The sequence below is a fragment of the Myotis brandtii genome, unplaced genomic scaffold (assembly GCF_000412655.1).
Source record: "Myotis brandtii unplaced genomic scaffold, ASM41265v1 scaffold118, whole genome shotgun sequence".
In the NCBI taxonomy this organism is placed as follows: Eukaryota; Metazoa; Chordata; class Mammalia; order Chiroptera; family Vespertilionidae; genus Myotis; species Myotis brandtii.
In genome coordinates this window covers 675,379-701,368 of record NW_005354090.1, presented here as the reverse complement: position 1 = coordinate 701,368, position 25,990 = coordinate 675,379, and the positions used below count along the sequence as shown (strand labels likewise).

The following is a 25,990-nucleotide window of genomic DNA, read 5'->3' as shown; positions in this document are numbered from 1 at the left end:
CCCCCCCCCCCCCCCCCAGGAAGGGAAGGTTTTTATAACTCATCCTTTCATGGATGGTGCCAATTACTTTTCCTAAATGAATGAAATGGTGCACAGAGCTGTTGCTTTCCATTTGGAAGTCAACTGCATATTCCATTTGTGATTTTGAGAAGCCAAAGTAACAAGTTTTTCAAGTCAAGGTGACTTACATATAGTAGCCAAACCAAACTGAACTAAATCAAACCAGGTTTGCCTTTTCGGTCTTATCTAGGCGCTACTCATTTTAGAGGGAGCATTTTACCCAAAGTAGGACAAACTTTAAAGATGCTGCACTATGAGGGCTGTTTTCTTCTTGTTATAGTCAGAATTGCTACTCTGTCCAGCTATCCTGGAGGGTGGGGGAAGCGCAATTGAGTTAAGCATTTGTGTTAGCCACTTTCCAGTGTATCAAAGGTCTCATTAAATAGCTAACCACAGTCAGTGCCCTGGTAACCCACGAAAATTTTGTTTGACTTAGTGTTTACTCCTAAAATATTTTCAGGAGATTGGCAAATTCTTTGTGATTAAAGGAGGTAGACTTATAGCTCAACAATCATCCCTTTTCTGACTGATAAGACTGAACAATCTTCAGGCCAACTGGTTTTTCAGTGCCTCCTCCAACCTTGAATTCTGGTCTCCGAAGTGAACAAATGAGACAGGTAAGTCTATCACTGATGACAAGTTTATAAAGCAAAGTCCTGCCAGTGACTGACTGGAGAGGACAGGTTTTCATAATTTCTTCCCTACATAATGCCAACTGCTATTCCTGAGTGCATGAAATAAGTTCAGAACGGGCAGATTATATTTAGAAGCCATTAGAGTCTCTCCCATGATTTTTTGATGGTGACATCATGGCAGCCAACTCTCAATTATTATCCAATGTTTTCAGACATTCAGACACAGAAAATGGCTAGGCTTGTTATTGTTAGCATTTTGTTAGTAAACGAGAAGGGAGAGTCAGACAACTGGACACAGAAACCATTTCTCCAAGGCAGCACTGTCCCTTTGTCATGGCCTCTTCTCCTACTCGTCTTCTGCCATAAAAGTGTTGGCAAAACAATGAGGAAAGGTGATGATGTCCCAATGTAATCAAAGGTTCTGTGTCTACTTTTCTTACTTTATCTAAAGAAAATAATCCTTGTTTTACCTAAGTTTAGAAAGTAAATGATTATGGTACTATTCAATTTTCTCATTTCAGGTTTTAGAAATGTCTTGACATTTTCATGATATTATTATAAATATTATCAGTTCTGCTGATAAGACTAACACCAGAGGGTAAACCAAAGCTGCCCGAAAAGAAAAAAATTTATAATGGCTTCAGGAACAGTGTATATCTACTTTGCAAGAGAATATGAACTGCCAGACAATTCCAAGTCTTGATTTCTTTAAATCTACACAGTACTCCTAGTGTGTAGACCATTTTGGCTCTAAGTTATAAACCTTCTATGACCCCCAAATTGTCTTATACCTGGGATCCTATGTTCTCTACACAAAGGAGTAATTCAAGTAATATCTGGTGAGTGCTATGGTCTGAATGCTTGTGTCCCTCTCAAATTCATATGTTGAAATCCTAATGTCCAATGTGATGGTATTAAAAGGTGAGGGAACTTTGGGAGATCATTGGGTAATGAGGGTAGAGCCATGTGAGGATGCCAACTTTCTAGACTCTGAAGAGAGCCCTCACCCAACCATGCGGGCACCCTGATCTCAGACTTCCAGCCTCTAAAACTGTGAGAAGTAAACTTGTTTTTTTATAAGCTACCCAGTCTATGGTATTTTCTTATAGCAGCCTGAATAGACTAAGACAATGAGTGACTGAATGGATTAAATTTCCAATTAATTCTTAACCACATCTAGCCTACAAAGCTAGACACAATGATAGTCATGAATATTTCTTCCCCAGGAATCTACCATTTAAAGGAGAAAGAAGAGAGTGGAACACAGCAGGAATGAGAATTGGAAGTTTCACAGACCACTGATAGGAAAGCCATTAGGGGCCCTGCAAGCAGTAAGAAAGAAGGCTCAGCTCTCCCAAGGAACTGAGCCAGAGGATGTATAAAGGATTCTGATTATGGCACGAGTTAGTCAGAGATAGTGATGTATATTTAAAGCAGGAATGAAGAAGCCCAAGGAATGCTCCTTGCCTTTAGTCTGTTCCTTCCTTTGGTAAATGACCTTTGTGATGCTGCCTTGAGAAATAAAGAAAATGGCACAGCACCTTGCAGATGGTGCTATGATATTGTGTAGTTATACACTGTGCTTTCAAAAATAGAGCCTTTACCTTCATACAGGCGACATACTGAACGATGACGAGACCTAGGGCTATAAAGCATGGCAACAAATTGAAATTGAGAAAGGATCATGAACTCTAAAATATTTATGAAGTTTGAATTCATAAGTTTGAAAATAAATGCCAAAAAAGTTGACTATGTGAGTTGGTAAGCATTTTCTACCATTAGAAATTTTTCTCAGAGTTATTGAAGATGGGCCCATAAAGCCAATGGTGCTCTGACAACTCCTGGTGAATATGAACCACATTCCTTGTTGTAAAGATGTCAACCATTCATTTGCTGAGCATCTTCTATGGGCCAGGCATCCTGGAGGCGCTGGGATATGATGATAAGCAAAACAGACACGTTTCTTCATGACATGTATAATTTAGTGAGGAATCTGACTTTTAGCATCTTCTCGTAGATATAATTAGAGTTAGACGAGAGCCTCACAATCCACTTAATCTAGTCCCTTACATATATAGATAAGGACCCTGGGCCCAAAGGAGTTAAAGGAATTGCTCAAGGTCTTGGAGCTGCTGCCACTAGGAGGGAGAGGAGGAAATCATTCCCCACTGTCATTTCGGTAATCTACCACAGGGACAGAAATGGGAGACATTTCACTCACCCAATTTGTACATTAAAAATAGAGGACACAAAGCTTTTTTTCAACTAAAACAAGAAAAACACATTACACTTAGTACAAGGGAAACATGCCTAAGAACTAATACCTCTGGAAAAGAACAAGGTAGACAGATCAAGAGAGAGGCAGCCAGACGGGCCCTTTAGCATCTACTTTGTGCCAAGTTACTCTTACATACATTATTTTATTTGATCTTCCCAACCAATAAAAAAGTTACTTCCACTGTCTCCATTTTATAGATGAGAAAACCACGGCTTAATAAAGGTAAGTAATCTGTTCTGGTTGCATAGCTCTAAGTGGTCAGGATTTCCACCTAAATAGTTCTTAGTCATTCCGTCACATTGCCTCCCAGATGAAATCTGACAGATAAAGATTACATCATAAAGGAATTAAAGGAAATAGAGAAAGAGATGGAAAAGGAAGACAACACCAAAGAAGGGAGAGGAAGAATACATTTTGCCAGCTCTCAGGGTCTGTATCCTCATGTTTTCTAAATCTGCACTCTCCAGCTGGAGGTACACCTGATACACCTGAATTCATACAAGGACTTACACTTTCTCCTATCTCTAGGCCCAGGATCCCTCCCTCCCTCCCTCCTACTGGCAGCTGACATCTCTTGACTCCAGCAGCTTTTACTTCTTACAGTCCTTGCCTCCAGTTCTAGTGTTCCATCTAAAAGATATCATTCTTCCTTCTATATGCTAGCTGACCAAAATCGTCTGCTCTTTTAGACAACTGCAGGCACTTTGGAAGACTTGGTATCTTCTGCAGCCAGCCAATGACTTGCCAGACAGGGCACCATTGCCTTGGATACCATCTCTCCACAAGCCCTGCCCTCCTGAAATTGCTTCTTGACAATGCTCTCTTAATTCCACCTCTGAGGCAAGAACATTTTCAGTGAGCGGTCTGGACCCTTATTTGACTATGAGACTCTGTTAAGGGGACCCATGCACAAATATAAATGAGATGCTCTGCTTGTCTGGGGTAGGAAAGACAAGGGTGGCTGGCTGACAAGATTTTCAATCCATATCTGTGGGTATGCACAATAAGGAACAGTGTATGGTGGCTTTGTAGGTCATCATAACACCATTTTAAATTTGGATATGATGTTCACAAATCAACCAACTTAACTTCATAAATTGCTTTTTTTTTTTTTTACTAGGGAACTCCATGAAAGATTTTTTTCTCTGAAAAATTGATCAAAAGTCATGCCTGATGCTAGCCAATGCAATAAGTCAAGTAAAATAAATAAAAGGTAGGAAAATTAGAATCGAAGAAATATAAGGCCATTATTCACAGATGGCCTGGTTGGGTACACAGAAAATATAAAAGTCTCCACAAAGTATAAGTAAGCTATTTTACCAAGATCATTTGGCCAATATATAAAAAGAACTATTTCTATACATTGTAATTAAAACAATGTGAAATTTAAAAAATACATCTACAATAGCAACAAATAACATCAAATATCTAGGAAGACATCTAATAAAAAACATGTTAAGATACCTCAACTAAAAACTACAAAACACTAAGAAAAACTAAAGAACTCTCAATAAAAAGAAGGATATGGCATATTTATGAGCTGGAAAGCTTATTATAAAGATATCAATTCTCCCCAAATTTATGTATAAGCTCAAGGTAACCCCAAACAAAATCTCAGCACTACTACAGGAATGAGGATGAAATGTAAATTACACTCAACATGGAATTTCATAAACATGTTGAGCGAAAGAAGCTAGACATAAAGGGTACATACTACATGGGTCCATTTGTATAACATTCAAAAGGAGACAAAACTAATCTATGGTGTTTAAAGTCAGGATGACTGGGGGTAGTATTGGTGTAGGGAGCACAAGGAATCTTCTTGTTTTCTGGTAAGTTCTAGGTCTTGATCTAAATGTTTATACAGTTGGTGAAAATCTATCAAACTGTACTCTTATGATTGCTGTATGTTATTTCAATTAGGTTTCTATTTTTTTGCTAAGGAGCCCTATCCATCATCGAGTTAATAGTTACTAAGATGTCTACAATTTTAGCAATTCTAGACATCTCAGTGTGTGATGGTATAGAAGCAGTCTTTCAAAGAAATACCCCACTTGTTTCAAAAGAGAAAAAATAGACAAATTGGCCCATTCAGGAGAAATAATAATTCCCTTTGCTGCTAAAACCTGTTTCCTGCCCACAAGCACAGGCCTATGGAATCTATCCAAGGAAGCTACCCCATGCCAGTGCTGGCTGTGAACTTCGCTGTTACAGCTTCGAGGATCAAAACAAAGGAAAATACTTTTGTTGAATGTTATGATGAACAACAATTTAAGTCACAAGAAATTGTTTTGTTTCTTTTCTTAGAAAGACAAAAACAAAACAAAACAACACACCTTGTCCAATAAACCTTTACTTTGGTGTTTCATAATCATCAAAGCTGTAACATGTCGCAGACTGTTGTGAATACATACAACATGTATGCAGTTGTTAAGTGTTAGAGAAATTGCCAATCAGTTATACTGCCGTCTGAGAGGGAGAAAGAACAAGCCAGTCCTTATTACTCCCGCTTTACACACAGGCTTTGCCTGCCTTCCACCAGTTGTTGTTCAGATCTTGTTTGGGGGGTTTTCCTCTTCTCTTCTGCAGTTTCATTACCTTCATCTGGGGCAGACTCATCTTTCCCACATCAGCTGTGCAAGACTGACCTCGGGGAGAACCTTATTTGGTCACACTCGACAGCCATGATCTTCTTACTTTACATGGAAAGTTGTGTCTCATGCGGAAGTTGACCAGAATGGCATGTCCATGAGGCTAGGTCTCAGGTGGCCAGCCTCGGTCTGCAGAGCCTCTCACAGCACTTCTGAACAAACATGATGTGGAACAGACATAGTTGCGGTCAGAGACTTCTCAGGATTCCAGAGCCGTGATCCTGAAGTGAAGGTCTATTCCTAAGCTTATTACTCTCTTTGCCACCAACTTTAGCTCACTGTTCCTCTCTTAAACCATTACCACCCATCCTCACTTCCCTCCATACTAAGAAATACGTGCTGTGTAGTTCAAGAATGTGGGGATGAAGGAGCCTGAGGCATTTGCCCACACTATTCTTTGGATATGACAGTGAGTGGAACACGAGGAAGGCAGGCAAAGGGAAAGACTATCAAGCAGATGGACATGTGAACATAAAATGACACTGCAAAACAGAACTGACGAAGCCACCTGGAAGGCAGGTGTGGCTTCTTCTCCCCTGATTTACCTCTAGCTTGTCAGAGTACCCCATTGCCAAAGATCAAAGGGCTTAAGCCACCAAACGCAGCGTCCCTTGGTTAATTCGGTTTGAAGAGTACAAACAAAGCAAATGGCCTACTTCCCAACACAAGGCTGCCTTCCCTTTTTAGGACATTTTGAGACAAAGCTAATTAGTAAAAAAAAAAAAGAGGTAGAGAGTATGAGGCTTATTTTTTAAGTTGTCCCATATTACCAGAAGAGGTCGGAAATATGTTTTTATTCTAGGGCTGAGAAGATTAGAAATTCATTTCAAGCATAAAATATATTGTTAATAGCTCAATATTCTTTGTAATTGCTATAGCAGCACCAGTGAACGACAAGGATATGGCACCCTATTCTGGGAAACAAGAGGTTCAAGGGAGATAAAGTAAGTGGTTCTGGCACTTAACAAAGAACATCTGGAAAAGGAGATGCCTTTTGGATTTCCAAACCAAATAAGAGACCTGCTCAAACTTGTTTAATGGTTAACACCAATTCTGCCCGGAAATAGTTTCCAAAAATAAAAACTTTAAGTGTTATCAAATTTAGTTAGGGGGCACAGGTTCTAAATGAAGAATTGGAGGAGGTATAGGGGAATGTGCCATTTTCTTTAATATCTGACACAGCTAAGATTTGAAAGCATAGATTCAAAGGTTGAATATAGTGAAAAATCACCCATAAATCAATTATTTAGGAAAAATTTTTTTTTAAATGAGTCCCTCAAAAGCCCTCTCCTGAACACGCACAAGCTATCTCTGACCCAGGTTTCTCCATCTGACTCACTGGTTTTTTTGTGTGTTTTTAAAAAAATATATTTTATTGATTTTTTACAGAGAGGAAGGAAGAGGGATAGAGAGTTAGAAACATCGATGAGAGAGAAACATCGATCAGCCGCCCCCCTGCACACCCCTCACTGGAGATGTGCCTGCAACCAAGGTACATGCCCTTGACTGGAATCGAACCTGGGACCCTTTAGTCCACAGGCCGACGCTCCATCCACTGAGCCAAACCGGTCGGGGCCTGACTTACTGTTTTTACCAGTGTTTTATTTTATTTATTTATTTAATATATTTTTATTGATTGCAGAGAGAAAGGGAGAGGGAGAGAGAGATAGAAACATCAATGATGAGAGAGAATCATTGATCGGCTGCCTCCTGCACACCCCACACAGGGGATCGAGCCCACAACCTGGGCATGTGCCCTGACGGGTCATCGAACCGTGACCTCCAGGCTCATAAGTCAACACTCAACCACTGAGCCACACAGGCTGGACTTTACCAGTGTTTTAAAGTCAACACAATAACATGGATATCAGATGTGAGAATAGACAACAGGAGATTTCCAGACTTAAACAGGAGAGGAGACTTCCATATTTAAGATTAACATTCTTATATGTTTGCATTTCTATATATCCTTTAAAAATGTATCCTAAAAAAGTCAAAACTACAAAACAACTGACCAGGCCTCTTAAAAAACCTCAGTGTTATGGGGGGGGAAAAAAGTAGGCAGATTGTAAAGATTGAAGATGAAAGAGGCATAACAATAAATGCAATATATGGCTCTTAATGGAATCCTAGGTAAAAAACAGTATCAATATCAGCTATAAAAGACATTTGGGGACAACTGGGGAATTCTAAATATTAGTGGATAAAGTTAATTTCTATGTAGAAGAATGTCCTTAATCTTTGGAGATGTACACTAAAGTATTTGGAGGTAAAATATCAAAATGTCTGCAACTTACTTCAAATGATCCAGAAATAAAAAAAAAAATCTATATATAGAGAAATGACACAAATGTAGCAATGTTTTAAAAATAAATCAGTAAAACAGGTATAATACCCCATTTCCGAGATACTTAGAGGAAAAAAAATCCCTTTATCTTATGGTTGACTAAAAAGGTCACAAGTAGATGTGCAAAGAACTTCAAAACCATGCATTCACACATGAGGAAAGTCACCCAGGCCTATTACCAAAACGAAAGGATACTGACCTGTTTATGTGTACCTCTACTATGTTTGGATAACATAGCCCCAGGAATCTAAAATTACACAAGAACAAATGTTGGTCATACCCTAACTTCTAAGCCAGTGGCTCTCAAATGTTGTGTGTGGCTCTGGCCCACTTAGAAAGGAGAAGGGAACACCCAGGAGCGGACAAAATGAAAACTGCTTCTCCTGTCAACATGATTATTCCCCATTGCCCCCTCTTCCAACTGATGTTGTAAAACGACATCAATTATATAAGTACAAATATTAACAAAACTGAAATCTATTAGTAATTCCATATAGATATTACTATACATAAACTAAAACACATGTCCAACTCAAGACCACAAAGCATTCTTGGGGGGAAAAATGGAGAACACCCATTCTTTGTGAATATACATGCCCAAGAGGTTTAGAACATTACCAAAACAGCTAGATAAATCATTAGATTTCATCCCAGAGTATTCAAGAGGATATGGTGCAACCCTGGCCAGTTTTCCTAAGTGGTTAGAGTCTTGGCCTGAGCACCCAAGGGTCACAGGTTCAATTCCTGGTCAAGGCCATGTACATGGGTTGCAAGTTCAATCCCCAACTCTGGTTGGGCGAGTGTGGGAGGCAACCAATCGATGTGTCCCTCTCACATCGATGTTTCTTTCTTTCTCTCTCCCTCCCTCCTTCTCTTCCATTCTCTCTAAAAATCAATGGGAAAAATATCCTTGGGTGAGGATTAAGAAGAAAAAAAAAAAAAGAGGATATAGTGCAACAATCACCAACCTGTGAAGGTTGACAAAATTAAAAATAATTAAAGTTTTCTTCCTTGAGGTTCTCCTTTATGCTCTTCCCTACAAAGCAGCCGGTTTGGCTCCTTCTGCCCATAAAGGCTGAGCAGGGCCAGGGCCAGAAGCTCGAAATGGGTGGCTGTTGGGGAGCACACGAGACTTGGCTGGAAAGTTTGTAAGAGGACATTCTGAGAAAAGGGAAGTGTTCTGAAGGCGGCCCGCCCTGTTTATCGGAATTCCAAATTAGGGCAGGGCCGAAGGCAGCGCCCCTGATTATTCCTTGACCTTTCCAAACAAGTCTCCTGTGCTCCCCAACAGGTGGCCTGGGCTTTTGGTGCTCTGAGCCTTAAGGAAAAATGACACAAGTGTTTCTGGGGGCTCCAACTGGTCCAACCTAGCTTGATAGCCTAAGAGATCAGAAAGGAATGTGGAGCTGAAGACCTACATCAGTGATGGCGAACCTATGACACGTGTGTCAGAGGTGGCACGCGAACTCATTTTTTTGGTTGATTTTTCTTTGTTAAATGGCATTTAAATATGTAAAATAAATATCAAAAATATAAGTCTTTGTTTTACTATGGTTGCAAATATCAAAAAATTTCTATATGTGACAGAGCACCAGAGTTAAGTTAGGGTTTTTCAAAATGCTGACACACCGAGCTCAAAAGGTTCGCCATCACTGACTTACATTGTGTTAAAGAAAGTATGTTGGAGAATCCTCTGTACATTTATATCCTGGGAATCAAGGATGGATGTAGGACTCTCATGTGGAATCAAGGCTTTCCGTGCAACTCGTGATAAAGATGACAAACATCTGGTACAGCCAACATCTAGGTAAGCATACCACATACAGGGGCTGAGATTTCAGGGCAGGCTCATTCTACAATCTCAAACTACAAGAAAAGTTGAATTTGTCCTGGACAAAGTCCTACAAGAAGGAAGCAAGCCTTCTGCTCTGGGGTAGAATTTGGTATCAGTAAGTACAGGAACTGACCTCTTCAGGACTGACACGGCAGCAGTATTCAGAATTTTAGGTTGGTGATTAATCATGGTGGTGGTGATGGGTGGGTGGGGTTATGGTGTTGATTACTCCAGGTAATTTCCTACTTGTCCTGTTTTCTCAGTGAGGACCCAAACACTATCATGCTAATGGTTTATTGCAGGGTCCTAGGGGTCAGGATCAACCATGAGGAAGCAGAATTCATTAATTAACAATTGTAGAAGTCCTTCCTATATGGTCAATATCATCTGTACAAGAAATAACAAAAGAGCCAAATTAGCAACTGATAAAGCTAGTTCCTGGAACATTTGGTTCCAGGAATCAGATTTCTTCTATGCAGTGGCAAAAACCTACAGTCAGCAGGAGAGGGGCTTCAGGAGTTGGTGTGTGAACAAAAAAAACACTCTATTTTTCATGATTTAGAGCTAGAAACTTGGGATAATATAATCAGCTCAAAAAAAAAAAAGGAAAATAAGAAAAAAGGCTTTGAACTTCTGACATAACCTATGGGAAAAGACAGACCTAACAAATAGGGCTAGGGTTACATTAATATAGAAACAGGACCAACCTGAGAGGGAGACTTAAGTCTTGATGATCCTGCATAAAAATGGCTGGGGAATACCAGAGTGAAAAAATAACCAATGAGACTGGAGCCAGGTCTTGGTCCAGTGGGAAAAGGGATGAGGGAGGAAGACACCTTTCTTGCCCATAAGAGTAGGTGGAAATTTATACCAAGTATTTGGAAGTTCAAGAGCTGGAACCTGTTTTGGGATGCAAGCCAGGAATACTGTGCTGGTGAGCTCCTATTAAAAAGTGATAGGCATTTACTTGATAGTGTGGAGACTGTGTCTCCAGAGGGCCCTCTCTCAATTCACAATGGGGATGGTAGAAAAACAGGCTTAGCAGAGTCATGAGAAGATCCTACATAATAAAAGCCTAATATGCTAAGTGTCCGACGGTTCGTTCGACTGTTCAACCAGTTGCTATGATGCGCACTGACCACCAGGGGGCAGATGCTCTGACCAGTAGGTTAGCTTGCTGCTGGGGTCCGGCCGTCGGGACTACACAAGATGGGTTGGACACCTCTGGAACCCTCCCCTGCCCTGATTGTGCACCGGTGGGGTCCCTTGGCCTGGCCTGTGTCCTCTCACAATCTGGGATCCTTCGGGGGATGTCGAAGAGCCGGTTTCGGCCTGATCCTTGCAGGCCAGGCCGAGGGATCCTACCAGTGCACAAATTCATGCACGGGGCCTCTAGTTATTTCAGAATTCTGAAAATGCAAATCCCGAAGCCTTGAATATAGCATTAGAAAGTAAAGGGAGCTTAGCCTAGCAGGTGTGGCTCAGTGGATAGAGTGTCAGCCTGCAGACCGAAGGGTCCCAGGTTCGATTCTGGTCAAGGGAACATACCTCGGTTGCAGGCTCCTTCCCGGTCTGACCCTGGTCAGGACTCATGCAAGAGGCAACCAATCGGTGTGTTTCCACATTGATATTTCTCTCTGTCTTTCCCTCTCTCTTCCAGTCTCTCTAACAATCAATGGAAAAATATCCTCGGGAGAGGATTAAAAAAAAAAAAAAGTAAAGGTAGCTTAAAAAAAATTCCAATTTAAAAAATACACAGGGATGGGCAAAAGTAGATTAAAATTAGCAGCCATTATTACCTAAAAGATAAATTGTGAGTAAGAATACAAAATAATAATATGACAAAGAATACAAGTAATACAATAAGTAATAAATAAATAATAATACAAGTATAAACTGTGTTTTGCATACTGATGACTATAAACCCACTTTTGCCAACCCCTGTAATAAATAGCATTAGTAGAGAGTGGTATCTGAAACAACTCTAAGAGGCTACCTGCAAAGGCAGTGGAATTTCTCCCAGAATACAGGAATTAGAGTTGCTGATAGAGTTTCTCCCACCTGGGTTTTAAATTAGACAACAGAATTGATACCATGGAGAAGTTAAAACCACAAGGCTGTTCTCTGTAAGCCTCTCTTCCATTTTCTGTTTATCTCGGATAACCCTAAATCTCTGCTATGGACTTGAGCTGACAACAGCAACATGGGTCTAAGTGGAGCCACAGATAATGCATTGGGCTTGCAGATCTTTCCTTTCTCTGGGGAAATGCTGGCAGTACCTAGGATTGGTGCTTGGATGACAAGATGCTGCAGTGCTCACATTGGCTTGGAGAGGGAAGTGTTTGTAAATTTTGTTTGCATAGGGCTGGTGTTATTTTATGCCCTTACTGCTCTCTGGAATGTGGATTATGTGCTACAAGACAGACTCAACAATGGAGAAGCCCAGCTCCAAAGATGCCAAAGCACATTAGCGGTCTCAGCGTAAGGGCCCCCCAGGTTGCAGCTTCCATTAGACCCCAAAACAAAGTCCTTCTGGCTAGAGTAAAAGATGAAAATAATGGTTTTACACGTATAAAGAGACTTCAATTTCTCTGTGGGAAGGGGGGGTTGACCTAACAAGGGGATTATACTTTACAGGGCTTTATTGGGGGCATTCTTTACACTGCTGGGATCATATAATTTAAACTACAGTATGTTTATATTATCTAGTGGCTTCATAGAATGGGGAGGAGAAGAGGTGATTTAGAGTTTTGCTTCTACTAGTCCCAGCTCAATGATTAGAACATCCCCCCAAAATTTCCTACCTCCTACACTCCTCCTCCCATTGCCTCTTTCAACAATAGTAGCAGCTGGTCGGCAGGCCAGCACATGGTATCTCGAAATCAAATTTCCCCCATGAAAGTCAGTTTGGGAAGTCACTGTATAATGTACAACTGCAACCCAAAAGTTGGAATGGTACCCCTCAGGCTGACCACTTGACATGTGGGGGGTGGGAGGATGTCCTATCCTTCACGGGAGCTCGAGGCTTCCCTTACCTGTTCACTCCCCCTCCAGAGAGGAAAACATGTGATCCAATTCAAGGATGACACCCAGGTCCTAGAGGACAGTGATGGGATAGCTTTGGCTAAGAAGAGCAAAAGTGGCCCTCAAGGCGATTTACCTCTTCAGTTGCAAGGAGCTTGGAAGCTGCTCTTCAGCCTGGGAAGAAGTCGGGGTAATAATGGGCCTTCTGAGAAGGACAGTCCTCAAGGCTGACCAATGGTCCAAGGACAAGTGTATCAGGGTAAAGAATTTGGCTGTTCATGTCCTTGGTCATCAACTAGGAGGACCAGTTGCTAAATGGAATTTGGGATACTGGCCTTGTCCTCTCTTCACCTCTATCAGTACTAACAATAATGACACGAGTGATTTTTAAAGATTTCTATTCTAAGTCTGGCTAAAATAGAAGGAAAGAGATTCTTCGTATTAATGCTTCTTCTCTCCTCCTCCCAACAGAAGTGGTTGTGCTAGTAAGAGGAGCCCATCAAGGATGTATGTACCAAACCAGGAATGTCCTGACTCACAGATGGGGAACTGGTTAAAAACGAGTGTCTATCACGGAATAGCTACATCTCATTCTTGGCACAAAACTGCAAATCTTTCAAATAGTCATTTCCAAAGAGAAAATTCTCTGTTATCAATTAAAGGAGATAATTTAATACCGATGGTCGTAGAGAGGGTTTTTTTCTTTTTTTATCCCCAGATAAACGAGTTTCAGATTTACTTCCTTTAAGTGCACACTCTCTCCACACTTCAGAATTATTTTTGAAGTATAGGTTGGATTTGTGCAGTTCCTTTTCTTCAAAGAACTCATTTATCCTAACAATTTAGGTTTGCTACTTTAGAATTCTGAAAAAGGAAACCCAGAGGCCTTGAATGTGAGAGTCAGAAATTAAAGGGAGGAAAAGGGAGCTTAGAAAAGAACGGGCCCAACTTTGATGGAGGTAGGGCTTGTATATTAATAGATAGGGGCTCTCTCATAAAAATATTGTGTACAGGATGAATATTTCTAATTGCGTAAGAGGTCACATCCCCATATTTGTGGGCTATGGAGACACCAAAGCATTTGACAGTCAAATAAAAGGCTTGTCCGAGTGTACAGAGCTGACCACGAGGAGAGTCAAGATAGAAATAAGTGGTTCCTCTGGTTTTGAATGCACCGTCCCCTTTCCACTGCCACAGGCTGGATCTTTTTAGACCTGCAGCTTCGAGACCTTGCTTCCACCTGGGGTGTTTGGTTACCTTCAAGCTTAAGAGAGACGGCTGGGAGGAGAAGGTGACTGACTGTCCTAATTATGCCAGAAGGAGGGGCTGAGTATGATTCATACCATCTAGTTTCCTGGGGCAGCTGTTCAAAAAAATTTAATATTCAGTCTTTACCAATATGATAGACAACTATTCGTTTAATTTTCACAGTTGAGAAAGAGGCCTAAAGAGAGCTCTGTCCTCCCAACTGGAGTTTTATTAGAGATGACAGGATGGCTTCCTCTACCATGGGCCTTTGGTCAACCCTAGATTTTACCACGGAGGGCTGCTCACTGTGGAACACACCATCAGGTAAAGGGGAAACAGGGCATTTTTCCTGAAAGGGGAAAAAATGCAAAAACTAAACCTTCTCTAACATCCCTTCTATAATTTATTTCCAATTTATATAATTCTCATTTAAATTGGCAGTAAAGGGAATACTTGAAATAGGCTCTAAGCACTGTGGAAAAATTTATCTTCCAATTTAAAATTCATCTTTAAAATCTGACAGGAGAAAATCCCAGCTAGAGGAATCGGCGCCTCTTGCGAACCATTCCTTCTATCTATAGCCCTCCTCCCAAAGCCGCAACCCAGCAAGGGTGTCAAGGGTGCCTAAACTGTGGCTGTTCTCTCGCACATGCTCTTTCTGGGAACCGTAGCATTAGCTGCACAAAGTCTAAATGCAGCCTAGGAAGACTTGGCTAGTGTGTGTGTTGAAAAGAGGAACCAGAAAATGAGAAGTAGCCCTAACTAGCTCTTTTCTATTTATCTCTAAGGTCATCCCAAGGACTCTCAGAACCCAGGTCTTGAGACCCTCTACAGAGTTACTTCCCTACCAGCTAGAGGCTGGACTTGGGGGCTGTTGAAAGATGGGGTGGAAAGGGGACATAACAGAGAATGTGGTAGGTGCAAATACATTCACCAAGTACTGGCGGTGTGCAGAGCAGGTGCTATGGCTGAGACAGGCATGAGGAAACATAAGGCAGGGATTCTCTGCTATTGGAGACACTTAGAGCCAAAGAGAATTTGTTTCCTGTTTCAACAGAATGGAAATTGGGAAGCAGGGACTAAGTTTAATATTCATCAAGATACCAAATACTGCACATTAAATCCCTATGCTGCTTTCTCCCTATTCCTCAAAAAATAAGATTCCAGGCTGGTGGGGAACGAAAGGAATTAAAAGGGAGTTGAGGAGGGCAGAAATGTTCTGACTCGAGGTATCCCTCAACACAGTGAAGTTATGACCACTAAATTATTCTCTACCAAAATTCAGCTTAGGAAACTTAGGGTAGGCATTCCAGGATCTGGTCTTTACAGTGGGCGGTCACATAGAAGAGTCTCCCACCCCCTCTTCTATTCTACTCTTTCTAGGGGAAAAGTATAAAAGACCCTCATTAAGTGCCCTTTCAGGCAACTGCAAAGCATTTGCAGGCCCTGGGCTGAAAAGTGTTTATGTAAGCTGAAGTCCTCCTCAGCAAGCACAAACATCAGCATCCTCTCACACAGCCGATATCTAGGGTTACCTCCTGAGAGGTTTCAAACTCCCTCACAAAAGGACAATCTGCCCAGGCCTGTTCTTTTTTTAATAGAGAAGGACCAACTTATATCAAGGGAACTATTTACGAAAAAAACCTCCTTACAGCAAAACACAGATGCAAACAGCCTCATTTTGGTTGTGAGGATAAGGATTAGGGACTAAGAAGAGCTCTTTAAAAAACCCTGAGGAAATTGCACTGGATTACTATTAAGTTTTGTTTTGCTTTTTAACTGGTTGTCCTTTTTAAGCGCATCATACAGCCCGGGTCTAGCCCACACAGCCCTTGGGGTAGTCTGTGAGGTGTTAGCCAAGATACTGGAGGATGTTTAGGGGGTGCTACTGAGGCTAGTGTACCCCTAGAACCGGGCCTCATTCTGGGGTGAGGCTACCCTGGCTCTGGAGCAGAAGCAAGGCATTTGAGGAGCACTCACCGGAAGGGTTGCAGCCATAGTAGGGCTCCCCTATAGCTGAGTCCTAGTCTGGGAAGTGTCATTTTAAGATGACACATATCTGACCACAATGCGAAATTAATTAGAAGAAGGAAGGCCAAAGAGTAGAGAAACTACAGCTTTGTCGCTCCCTGCACAAGAAATACTTGCATGGGGCCGGCAAACAGTCGTTCTTCAGGCCAGGAGGGAAGACTGGAACCTGCAGCAGGCGAGCGGGCGGCAAACTTCACTAGGAAGCTAGAGACCCAGCCCCAGGGGAAGCAGGAGATAAAAGGGTAATATCCTCAGATCAAGTCTCAACACCTCTCCCTCCAGGGAAGCTAACCCACCCTCTCCTATTATCGCTCCTTTTAGAGAGACCACGAACGGGAGACCACGAAAGGGGGGCCAGGTGGGTCAGCAGCAGCCTTTCTGGCCGGGCAGTTGAAGGGTTAAAGTCAGCACTTGAAAGAAAACTCAAACCCCATTAAGCCCAGGCTCGGAGAACAGGGAGCAGCAGGGAAGCCAAAGGAAACTAATTTTGGAGGTTCTCCAAGCTGCCAATCACAAGCATATTTCTAACAGTCCCAGTGTTGTTTGAGTTGGTTGTTTTTCCACAAGCTACACAATGGGGTCTGGTTATTCATTGAAAAAGTCTGCAAGGGAGCCCCGCCCTCCATTCACAACCAATTTGGAATGCTCCATTCAGCAAGAGGGGGACTCGCAGCTCGGCTCACTGGGGCAGTCGGAGCAGAGCCCAGCTGTCGCCGCAGGGACGCTTGCTCGCCCAGCGAGTTGTGTTTATGTAAGAAATTCAGACGCTGCAGGCGCCTGCCCGCTCCGCACCCGCCCTAAGATTCAGATGGCTCAGACTGGGGCTGAAATCTGCAAGGGTGTGCAAGTCCGCTCCGAGTGGGGTCGGCAAGTGCCCTCGGGCAAAGGGGGAGGGGCGAAAGAAAACTATCTTGGACTGCCTGGTTCGGAATCGGACTGTCGCTACCAGCCGAGAGAAACAGACTTCAGCGGTATTTCTCCTGCCTCCGGGGGAGAGCTGGTTTGCATTAGAGGACAGCTTTCTCTGGAAGCTGGCCTTCACAGACTCCTTGCTTTTGCATTCATTGCCAACTGCTACATCGGGAGCCACCTGGCTTTCCCCCCAAGGGAGAGGGTCTCTGGAGACTCTACTCTAGATTCCGTGGCTGCAGAGTGGGAGGCGGCAAGCTACCTACTATTAACACATTCACTTCCAGTTTCTTTTCCAGCCTGTAAGGTTTATAATCCCCTCTGAATACCCATGAGACATCCAAAGGGAAGAGCAGTGGAGATCTGGGGCTACTCCAAGGACAATGTAAAAGAGAGTACAAGGCTAAAAACTGGTTTGGTTTCTTTGATATATTTTTTTCAAACCGTCAATAATCACCCTGAGAGAGATCTACTGAAGCCAGTCCGACAATGTGACTTTATTTCAAGGAAAAACATACTACTTTGTGAAAATTAAAGCCAGGAAATAAATTTTAGTTGTTTCCTCTTTTTATAAAATATCTGGCTTTTGTCAAATGTCTCATGCTTAGACGCCTTCTCTCTGCTGCCGCCACCCCCACTCCCTAGTGAACTGGGAGGTGACTCGAGAAGCATTTCTGTCAAGTCCTTCTGACCACGGAATCAGGATCAATGCCTGGGCTGTCCTGCAGATCTGTCTCCAACACCTGGCCTTTGAAAGGCTAGGTCTTATCCTGCTCCCTGGCATCTGGCAGCCTCTGCCTTAACTTTCCCCTGGATGCTTCTCCTTCCAGGCACGGGAGCCTCCGGTATTTGCTATGCAGGGTCCTTTCCTGGCGGGGCGGGGGGGGGGGGAGCTCTTCTCCCTGAGGAGAGCTGCTAGTCCATGATCTACTTGCCAAGCCCAAAGGTGTACTTATACACACACACACACACACACACACACAGAGGCATATTAGGGCCTACTATTTTGCCCCTCCTTCAAGCTGAGCCTCTAAGAGGAATGGGACAATGATAGAAACTGACGACCAAAGCCTCTGTTAAATGAGCTTGATGAGTTCACAGAATGAATTTTTAAAAAAGCAACCTAATCCGGTACTGGCATCAGCATGCCTGGCACTTGTCCAAGAGCTGGGAGCTGCAACATGACAAGACTCCGCACTCCTCGGATTGCAAGTGGAGCAGCACTGTGTGCCAGGGCACAGATGGGGCCCGAGCTGCCTCAAGGGCAGCCATGTGCCCACCAGGGGCTGTCAGCCTCTGAGCCTGGATGTACTTTACCATCATTAAAACCTGAGAAACACGTGGAGGGAACAGTCTCTTGGTAGAGAACCATACACCCCACCTAACTCCACCACCAATGACACGACTAGAAGGTAGAAATGACAGATAGTACAAATTCTCAGCTTTATCATGCTACTACCTGTCTTCATCTTATAAAAGTGAAGAAAGATGAGAGATAGGGGATATATGGTAATTTCTTGAGGGATGACAGGATTTTGTTACCTGGAATCTACCTAAGTGATCTACTAGGCAGACCCCATGTAATTCCCCATCCCAAGTCGTTCTCACCAAACACAAAGGACTGGAAAGGTTAGTAGGTTTTATCAGAGGACTAAAAGCAGGAAGACATCTAAGAGGCAGAGAAAAATCCATTGTTTTTAATAAGCTTAACTGCATTAAAGTTAGAGGAAAACAGATTTGTAGAAACATATGGCTTTTAGTTAAATGGGCACTCTAGGTCTTGGTTTCTTAAGAGACTTGGGTCTAAGGATGCTATCAAAACAGGAAGGATATCCAATCATTTAGCACCCTCTCAGAGGTCAGAACTAGCTCACAGAGCCTTTGAAAATACACTGTAAAACTGGAGTGAAATAATCTCCCTCAACCCCACATTTTCCTCCGGCTTTCTTCAGCACTCTTCTTTCTTCTCCCTACCTTCCAACTACTGGCTTCTGAAAATGATAAATTGATAGCTTTGCTTCTTCAACATTCTCATCTAAAAATATATATTTTTTAGCCCTAACCGGTTGGCTAAGTGGATAGATTGTCGGCCTGCGGACTGAAGGGTCCCAGCGGTCAAGGTCATGTACCTTGGTTGTGGGCACATCCCCAGTCGGAGGTGTGCAGGAGGCAGCTGATTGATGTTTCTCTCTCATCGATGTTTCTAACTCTCTATCCCTCTCCCTTCCTCTCTGTAAAAAGTCAATAATATATATATATACATATTATTGATTCTAGAGAGGAAGGGAGAGGGAGGATCCTTTCAAATTGAAATGGCCCAGGACCAGAGAGCAAGTAAACCTAGAGTTTTGCTACCCCACCTCTGAGTCCAAAATGGTATGTCCTCTCCAAAAGGAAGGCACTGCCTCTATTGTATCAACCTCATACTAAATATGTGTTAATTCACATATTTAGGGAAAAGTCCAACTGAATAATCTCATATTGAAACAGGACTAAGATCAATGTGTTTTAGGCTCAAGGGTTGTCCTAACAGTTAATCCTATTTCCCCAGCCATCTATGACAGGTATTTATGAAAAGTCAATTTCATCGGTTAATTAGACAGTCCTTTGAAAATTACTCGTACTTCCTCCAGTCCTGTCATTCTTTTTGAGACACATATTTAAAAATAACAGTTCAGGGGAAATAAGGTCACTTAGATTTTAAAACAATTCTCTAAATTATACTTAGTATGGAGGCCATGATTTTAAAATAAGATTTTTATCATGCCTTCTCCCCAGCATAAAATATTTGTTATTTGAGATGTTGGTAAACATTCACAATATCACAAATGAAATAAGTAAGAAAAAAATTGAAATCTGCATTAACAAAACGATTTGTACATGCTAAAATCCAGGAATACCCTTAAATGCTCAAGCACTCAGTTCAGAAAAATCAATATAACTCCTACCCCACCCCAAATCTATGGATTTTGAGTTCCACTCTTACCTTTTGATTTGTAGTTAATTCTGTGAAAATGTGTAGTAAAAATGTCTATACATCCATCTACTGACCCAGATTCCCTGGTTTGGTAGCTCTATGTGTTAATTCACATATTTAACCACAGGCACATTTACATAGGTATGCACACACATACTCATTTATAATATACAGGATACATAACACACAGTTTTATCTATACAAATGCTAATATGTCTTCTAGGAAATATGTCCATTTTATATTTTTTCTGTTTCATAATTTCTCTCTCTCTTCCAAGTCCTGGATGGGAAAAACTCAAAGCACTGAGATATTTAATATGTTTCTCAGGATCACGGAATAAAGAGAATGGAGGTTTTGAACCAGGCGCCAGCAGTCTCCCTAGGGCTCTCCCGAGGGCCATCTGGAGGTATTTGAAATAATGAGGGGGAGCCCTGGGCACACCTGAACCCGCCAGTACCCCCTGCCTCTGCAGCTTTTGCTTCTTTAAGGGTATTATTGTATAATTTCCTCTCATCATTTCACCTAACCCCTGCTATTGGCCCCTAACATTAGTCAGTCTCTCCAGCTATCCAGTCCTTATACTAGGCCCTTTGTAAAATGAAGGGATTGGACAAGACTTATCTTTGCAAGAAACCTCCAGCTCAAACAATCTGGGATTTTCAGGGGTACTTCTCAGGACCAGGGGACAATGGGGAGAACTTGGCAGAACCCCTATAGGCTATAGGTTGCACTTTTTATTCCCTTGGATTTGACCTAGAAGAGTTTCCAGATGGGAGATACTTTACTGATGTTTATATTTGTGAAGTAAGGTGAAATCTATATAGCTAGAAATAAGCTGGACATTTATATAAAACTTATAAGAACAATGGTTTCATTGTGGATGGATGCCTATGGGTAGGAACCTAAAGCTAGAACACTTAACAAAATATCATCTCTTTAGAAGTTAACCTTGTAAGTGCTTACTGAAGAAAGTACGCCATAATTTTCAAAACTGAATTCTAAAATAAAGACAATTACCCACATGATATTTCTTTTTCTCTCTCCTACAGTCTCACACATGCACAATAGAAAATTAACCAAATCAGCATTACCAGCAAAGGCAGACCATCCCAAGTGGCAGGCCACAGGAGAGTGCTTGTTTCAAATGCTCTGCTAGAGTAGGGAAAGGTTTGCTTTACCAAGCAAGTGCAAGTTTGTTTTATAGTTCATGGACTAGTTGATTCAAACCAACTTACAAAGTTTCATTAAACCTGAATGAGTTTCTCCCGCTCCCCTGGAGTAATCATAGGCTCTACCAGAAGGAGAAGTGACAGGAGTAGAAGCTGATCCTCAGCCCAAGGCTGTGAGATGCACTCACAGAGAAGAGTGGGCCCAGCCTTGGGCTCTGCCAGCATCCATGCATCTACATTGTCCGTTTCAACAGAAGTCAAACCAGTCACACTAATAGCAAGGATGGATGGATGAAGGAGACACCATTCCAAATTTGTGTTCTTCACTAACCTCTAAAGCAAGTGGATCTACTAAAATCTATTCTTCTTGAGGGTCCATCTCCAGAAATAACAGAGAAGGGGAAAGAATTATTAAAAAACCTTTCAAGGCTACTCAACCATCTGTTTTATCCTTAAAAGACAGCAAAGCTCAACCGTAAGAAGTTAAAGCAAAAAGCAAACAAAGTAAAAAACATAGCACACTTGGTAAGCAGAAATGTCTCCCAAAGCACCTCCATTTTAGGTATGACAATTTAATGAAAGAACTTAGCACATTCTATTCGCTTCTAAGGAGCCAAAAGCCATTTATTGATTCTTTCCTTTCAGCTTATTCCTGCAGATAAATATCTCTCCAAATATAAATCCTGTTTGCTGACATCTTTCTCTGAAGAACATACCTCTGCTCTAGCACATGAAATCAATTTGAATGCAGTCATCTCACCTCCCTTTCACTCTTTTGGGTTATAGTGAAACAAACAAAGTGTCATAAAAGCATTTCAACGAGCCTCTGCCAAGAAAGCCACCTCCCAAACAGACTGCAATTTATGCTGCTCTGAGCAAGAACTGGAAAGGCTGGGCCAAGTTGTCAACACAGAATAGAGTGGGATTACAAATCCTGCCTTTTATCTTATGTATGCATCCATGCACACACACATGCACACACACACACACACACACACACACACACCACTTTGGGTTATCTTTATTTAGTCTTTCAGTGGCAAGTTTCCCAATCACTTAAAAGCAATCAAAGGGCAAAAATCAACATCATTTACTTTCCTAAGAAAATATTCACAGCAAGCTGTGACAAAGCTAAGGTAACCATGCATCTGTGGGTTATAGTTTATCCCCTTCTAAAGTCTCATGGCATTATGCCTTGAATATGAGACCTATCATTAAAGAATGTTTAGCTGGTGCTTCTGATCTTTCATTGAATGATTTAGAACACCCAGATTTTACTGAGACTCAAAGACACCCTCTCTCCCAGAGCATTTTCTCTCTCTCTTTATGTCATTCATTTTTCTCTCTTCCCCTCTCTCTCTAAAACAAAGCTGGGAAGAATTTGTTGGTACAAAATGAGAAATCGAATCCTTGCCTGGCTCAGGTGCTTGCTATTATAAACTATGACTAAGAGACATGAATTTCTCTATGATGCAACTCTCAAGAGAGGCCGCATTTTCTCCAGGCCTCTCTCAAACCTGCTCATTCGCCAGTGACTAATGCTCTCTAGAGCTGCCCTGTGCTGCTCAAATTTCATCAGCCAGCTTTGTCCTTGATAGCTCTGCCTGGACCATAAAAGCTCCCCAAACCTGGTGAGGACAGCTCTGAAAGATCAGTGCAAAGCTAACCACACCACACCCCTGCCAGCTTGGAGAGCTGTCTTTTGAGCTGGCCACCTTATTTGTTATCTCAATGACATGATCACTTAACGACCATTTTTAAAGTAGTTTTACTCTTCTCTGAGTGATAAAGTACTGACAACACGTGAATATTAGGAGTAATTCAGGTCACCCTGTGACCACCCCTTTTCAGCTTAGAAGTAGAAACAAAATTGACAACATGTTAGGTGAAACCACAATTAACTGAACCTTTCATTAACTATTTTCTGCACCTTTAAAAGATAATAAAATGCCAGGCTCATGATTTGCATCAAGGACTTAATTCATAAAACAAACCAAAAACACTGTAAGATAATGTCTGGTTAATGGATGTTTGGTCCAACATCTTACATACAATGTCAATTAATTTATAATCTTGAGCTTGAAGCCTTACAATATTCTTAGGGAAAAAGAAATTTAGGGTTAAATTATGTTCAGTAAATCTTACCTGCAATAGAATAAAAGCACTTTAGAAATAATTTCAATAAGGAATGAAACAAATGTTTTGGGGGGTTAACTTTGTGTTATTAAAAGAAACAAAATGCATTCCACTGTCCAAACAATGCTGACTATATATCTGAAAAAAGCAATCTAGACATGGATAATCCAAGACCAAACAATTTCAGAACAAATCAGCTACCACCAGAAAGGTACTTACAGTTATCAGACTGAAAATCTGGGACAAACTGTTCATCATCAGGAACTTGTGCTGAAAAAGAGATTTTTATTTTAGACCTTTACGTTTTATTAAAAAGCACAGTGAAATGTTTTATATGGAAAATAGGACAGCCAAGAAACTTGCCTTCAGCTAACCAAGCCTCTTGAAGTTGACTGAGATCCTGAAACAACTCTAGAATTAAAAACAGAAGACACCAGAATGAGGATTCCTCTGTTGGGGAGAAGGGAAGAATCTACGTGCCGCTTTCCCTGGGAGCCATTTGAGGAAGCCACAACACAGAGGGGAAAGCTTCGCTACCTTCAGAATCATGGGCCAAATCTGTGTCCAAAAACTTCCTCTTTCTGTCAGTCACAGGCCGCCCTCTACATTCCTCTGATCTAGATTTCTGAAAAAGGCAAACAAACAGTGAAGACTCAAGTGTAAAAAAGGGGTCTTGAAAGGGGGTGGTATTACTAAATCAATAAGGAGAAGACTGGAATTTGAAGAGGGAGGACAAAACAAATCAAAAGCCACATAAACTTACCCCTGGGACCATAAAAGGGACTTGCTGGTCATAAAACCCATCCATGGTGCTTCCAACGTCTCTAATATCACTTTGAAAGGTTTCAGCATTGAGTAATTTCTGGGGGGAGAGGGGGTCCTCCTGTAATATGAATTTGGGAGATTTTTATTGAGGGGGGGGGAAGAGAAATGAAATAATTTTATTCCATTCTTTCTTTAGGGCCTATGTAAACCACTACCTTTCTTTGTGGTACGTGAAGCCCACTCAAGGTGTTAGCTTTACAGACTAACGCTGGGTTTAAGGGCATCAAAGGTTCATAGTGTACTTAGTGTCAAATCCATTTACTCATCCTTTTCTCTCTCTCTCTCATTAGAGTATAGGTTTGCTATTATCTTTCCTTTGTTTTTTAAAAAAGGAGGGGGCACCTTATTTTCATTATAAAAAGGTGATTTCAAGTTCTCTTCAATAGAAGATTCTCTAAGGCATTTGTAGTGTTGGGATTGTTATATATATAATCCAATTTTTCTACTACAGTGACAGGAAGTAGAAAACTGGGTTTAAGCATTCCAAATTATTGGCAATTAAGAATCTGACATACATAGTGTTTCTAAAAGTATTTTGTAGGTCAGTGGCAAAACACTATATATAGTTCCATGAATATATCCACCAAAGGTATACTTATCTTCACATTGCTCTTTACTAAAACCTAAACCTTCTGTCCAAACAGGTGTGTGTCTGTAATGTCACAAATAATCTCCATGGCAACTTACAGAGATACCTCCAACTTCTAAAATAATAAAATAACTATGAAAAGTAATGGATAAAGGAAACTAAATTCCATTGTACATATTTTAAATGTATATCTACCACAGATCTTTTTTGAAAGTATCGAAAGCAAAAGATACATGAAAAGAAAATTCAATATATTCCTTACACTGATGTTCATTCTCCACCCCTCCCCAACATGCCAAATTATAAAATTAAACTTGTTTCAGTACTGTCAAGTCTTGGGGGCTGGAAAGAGAAATTGGGGGTTAAAATGGAGAGGAGGGAACCTTTTCTAATTTGGGAGGAGTAAAACAACAATCTTAGGAAGGTACCATCTTCCTGAACAATTTGTTTTATTCTCCAAATAAGGAAACACAGTTAAGTCAACAAAATGGGGAAAACAATTTCACCCACTCGAACTTGAAAAATGTAAAATGCTTAAGGATAATTCTTTTGTTTAACTTGTATATAAACTTTAAGTAGGAAACTTTTTCTCAGTGGACAATTCCATCCAATTTGTTTTTCACACTGTGTGGAGCATATCAAATTTTGGTGAGCAGGATGCAAGGAAACCCTTCACGGCCAGCCTCCTCTCAGCACTTTGGCACAAGTAATCAGATATGTTCAGTCAAAGAGAAAGGGGGCGGGGGGGAGAGGAAAACTGCACACGGTTCAGTTTCCTACAAAAAACACTCCTGCTAGCCTGCTTGCGTGCCTTCCAAATATCGGTAAAATGTTCAGAATAAAGCCCCTTTCTCAAATGTCACCAACGCGTACACAAAATCTGAGAATCACCAGCACTGAGTTGAGGGGCATGAAAATGAGTCTTCTGTGCCCTTCAAAAACCTGTCCGATTAAATCCTGGCCTTGGAAGTTCTGTAAATGTCTATTGAGGGAAGAGGACAACGGGTAGGAGATCGGAGGGAGAAACCGGAGGGGGAGATATATTCAGTCTCATGATAAAATACGTTGCAAAATACTTCACCATGACGAGCAAATATATTTTTTTAAAAAAATTAATAAAAGAAAGAAGGATGCCACACGCGAATCCAAGAGGCATTGAGGATCTTTAAAGCAGTCCTCGCAGTGAAAGGGCTAGAGAAATCGTGTTCAAAGTATATATATATATGTATATATTTAAACCTGAAGGGAAGGCTGAGTTCATCCAGGAGTTTAAACA

The 25,990-nt window shown here is 41.4% G+C and overlaps 1 protein-coding gene across 1 annotated transcript in view; it reads right to left on the bottom strand.

Moving 5' to 3' along the window:
• ETV5 (ets variant 5) overlaps positions 1–25,990 on the bottom strand; it is a 56,869-nt gene that overhangs the window by 29,669 nt on the left and 1,210 nt on the right. The window contains exons 2-5 of the mRNA XM_005858429.2: positions 24,064–24,183; positions 23,838–23,925; positions 23,664–23,711; positions 23,520–23,570 (exon numbers count right to left, since the gene is read on the bottom strand). Of these exons, the coding sequence (XP_005858491.1) occupies positions 23,520–23,570; positions 23,664–23,711; positions 23,838–23,925; positions 24,064–24,108 (232 nt within the window). The 5' untranslated portion in view covers positions 24,109–24,183. The remainder of the gene's footprint in view (positions 1–23,519; positions 23,571–23,663; positions 23,712–23,837; positions 23,926–24,063; positions 24,184–25,990) is intronic.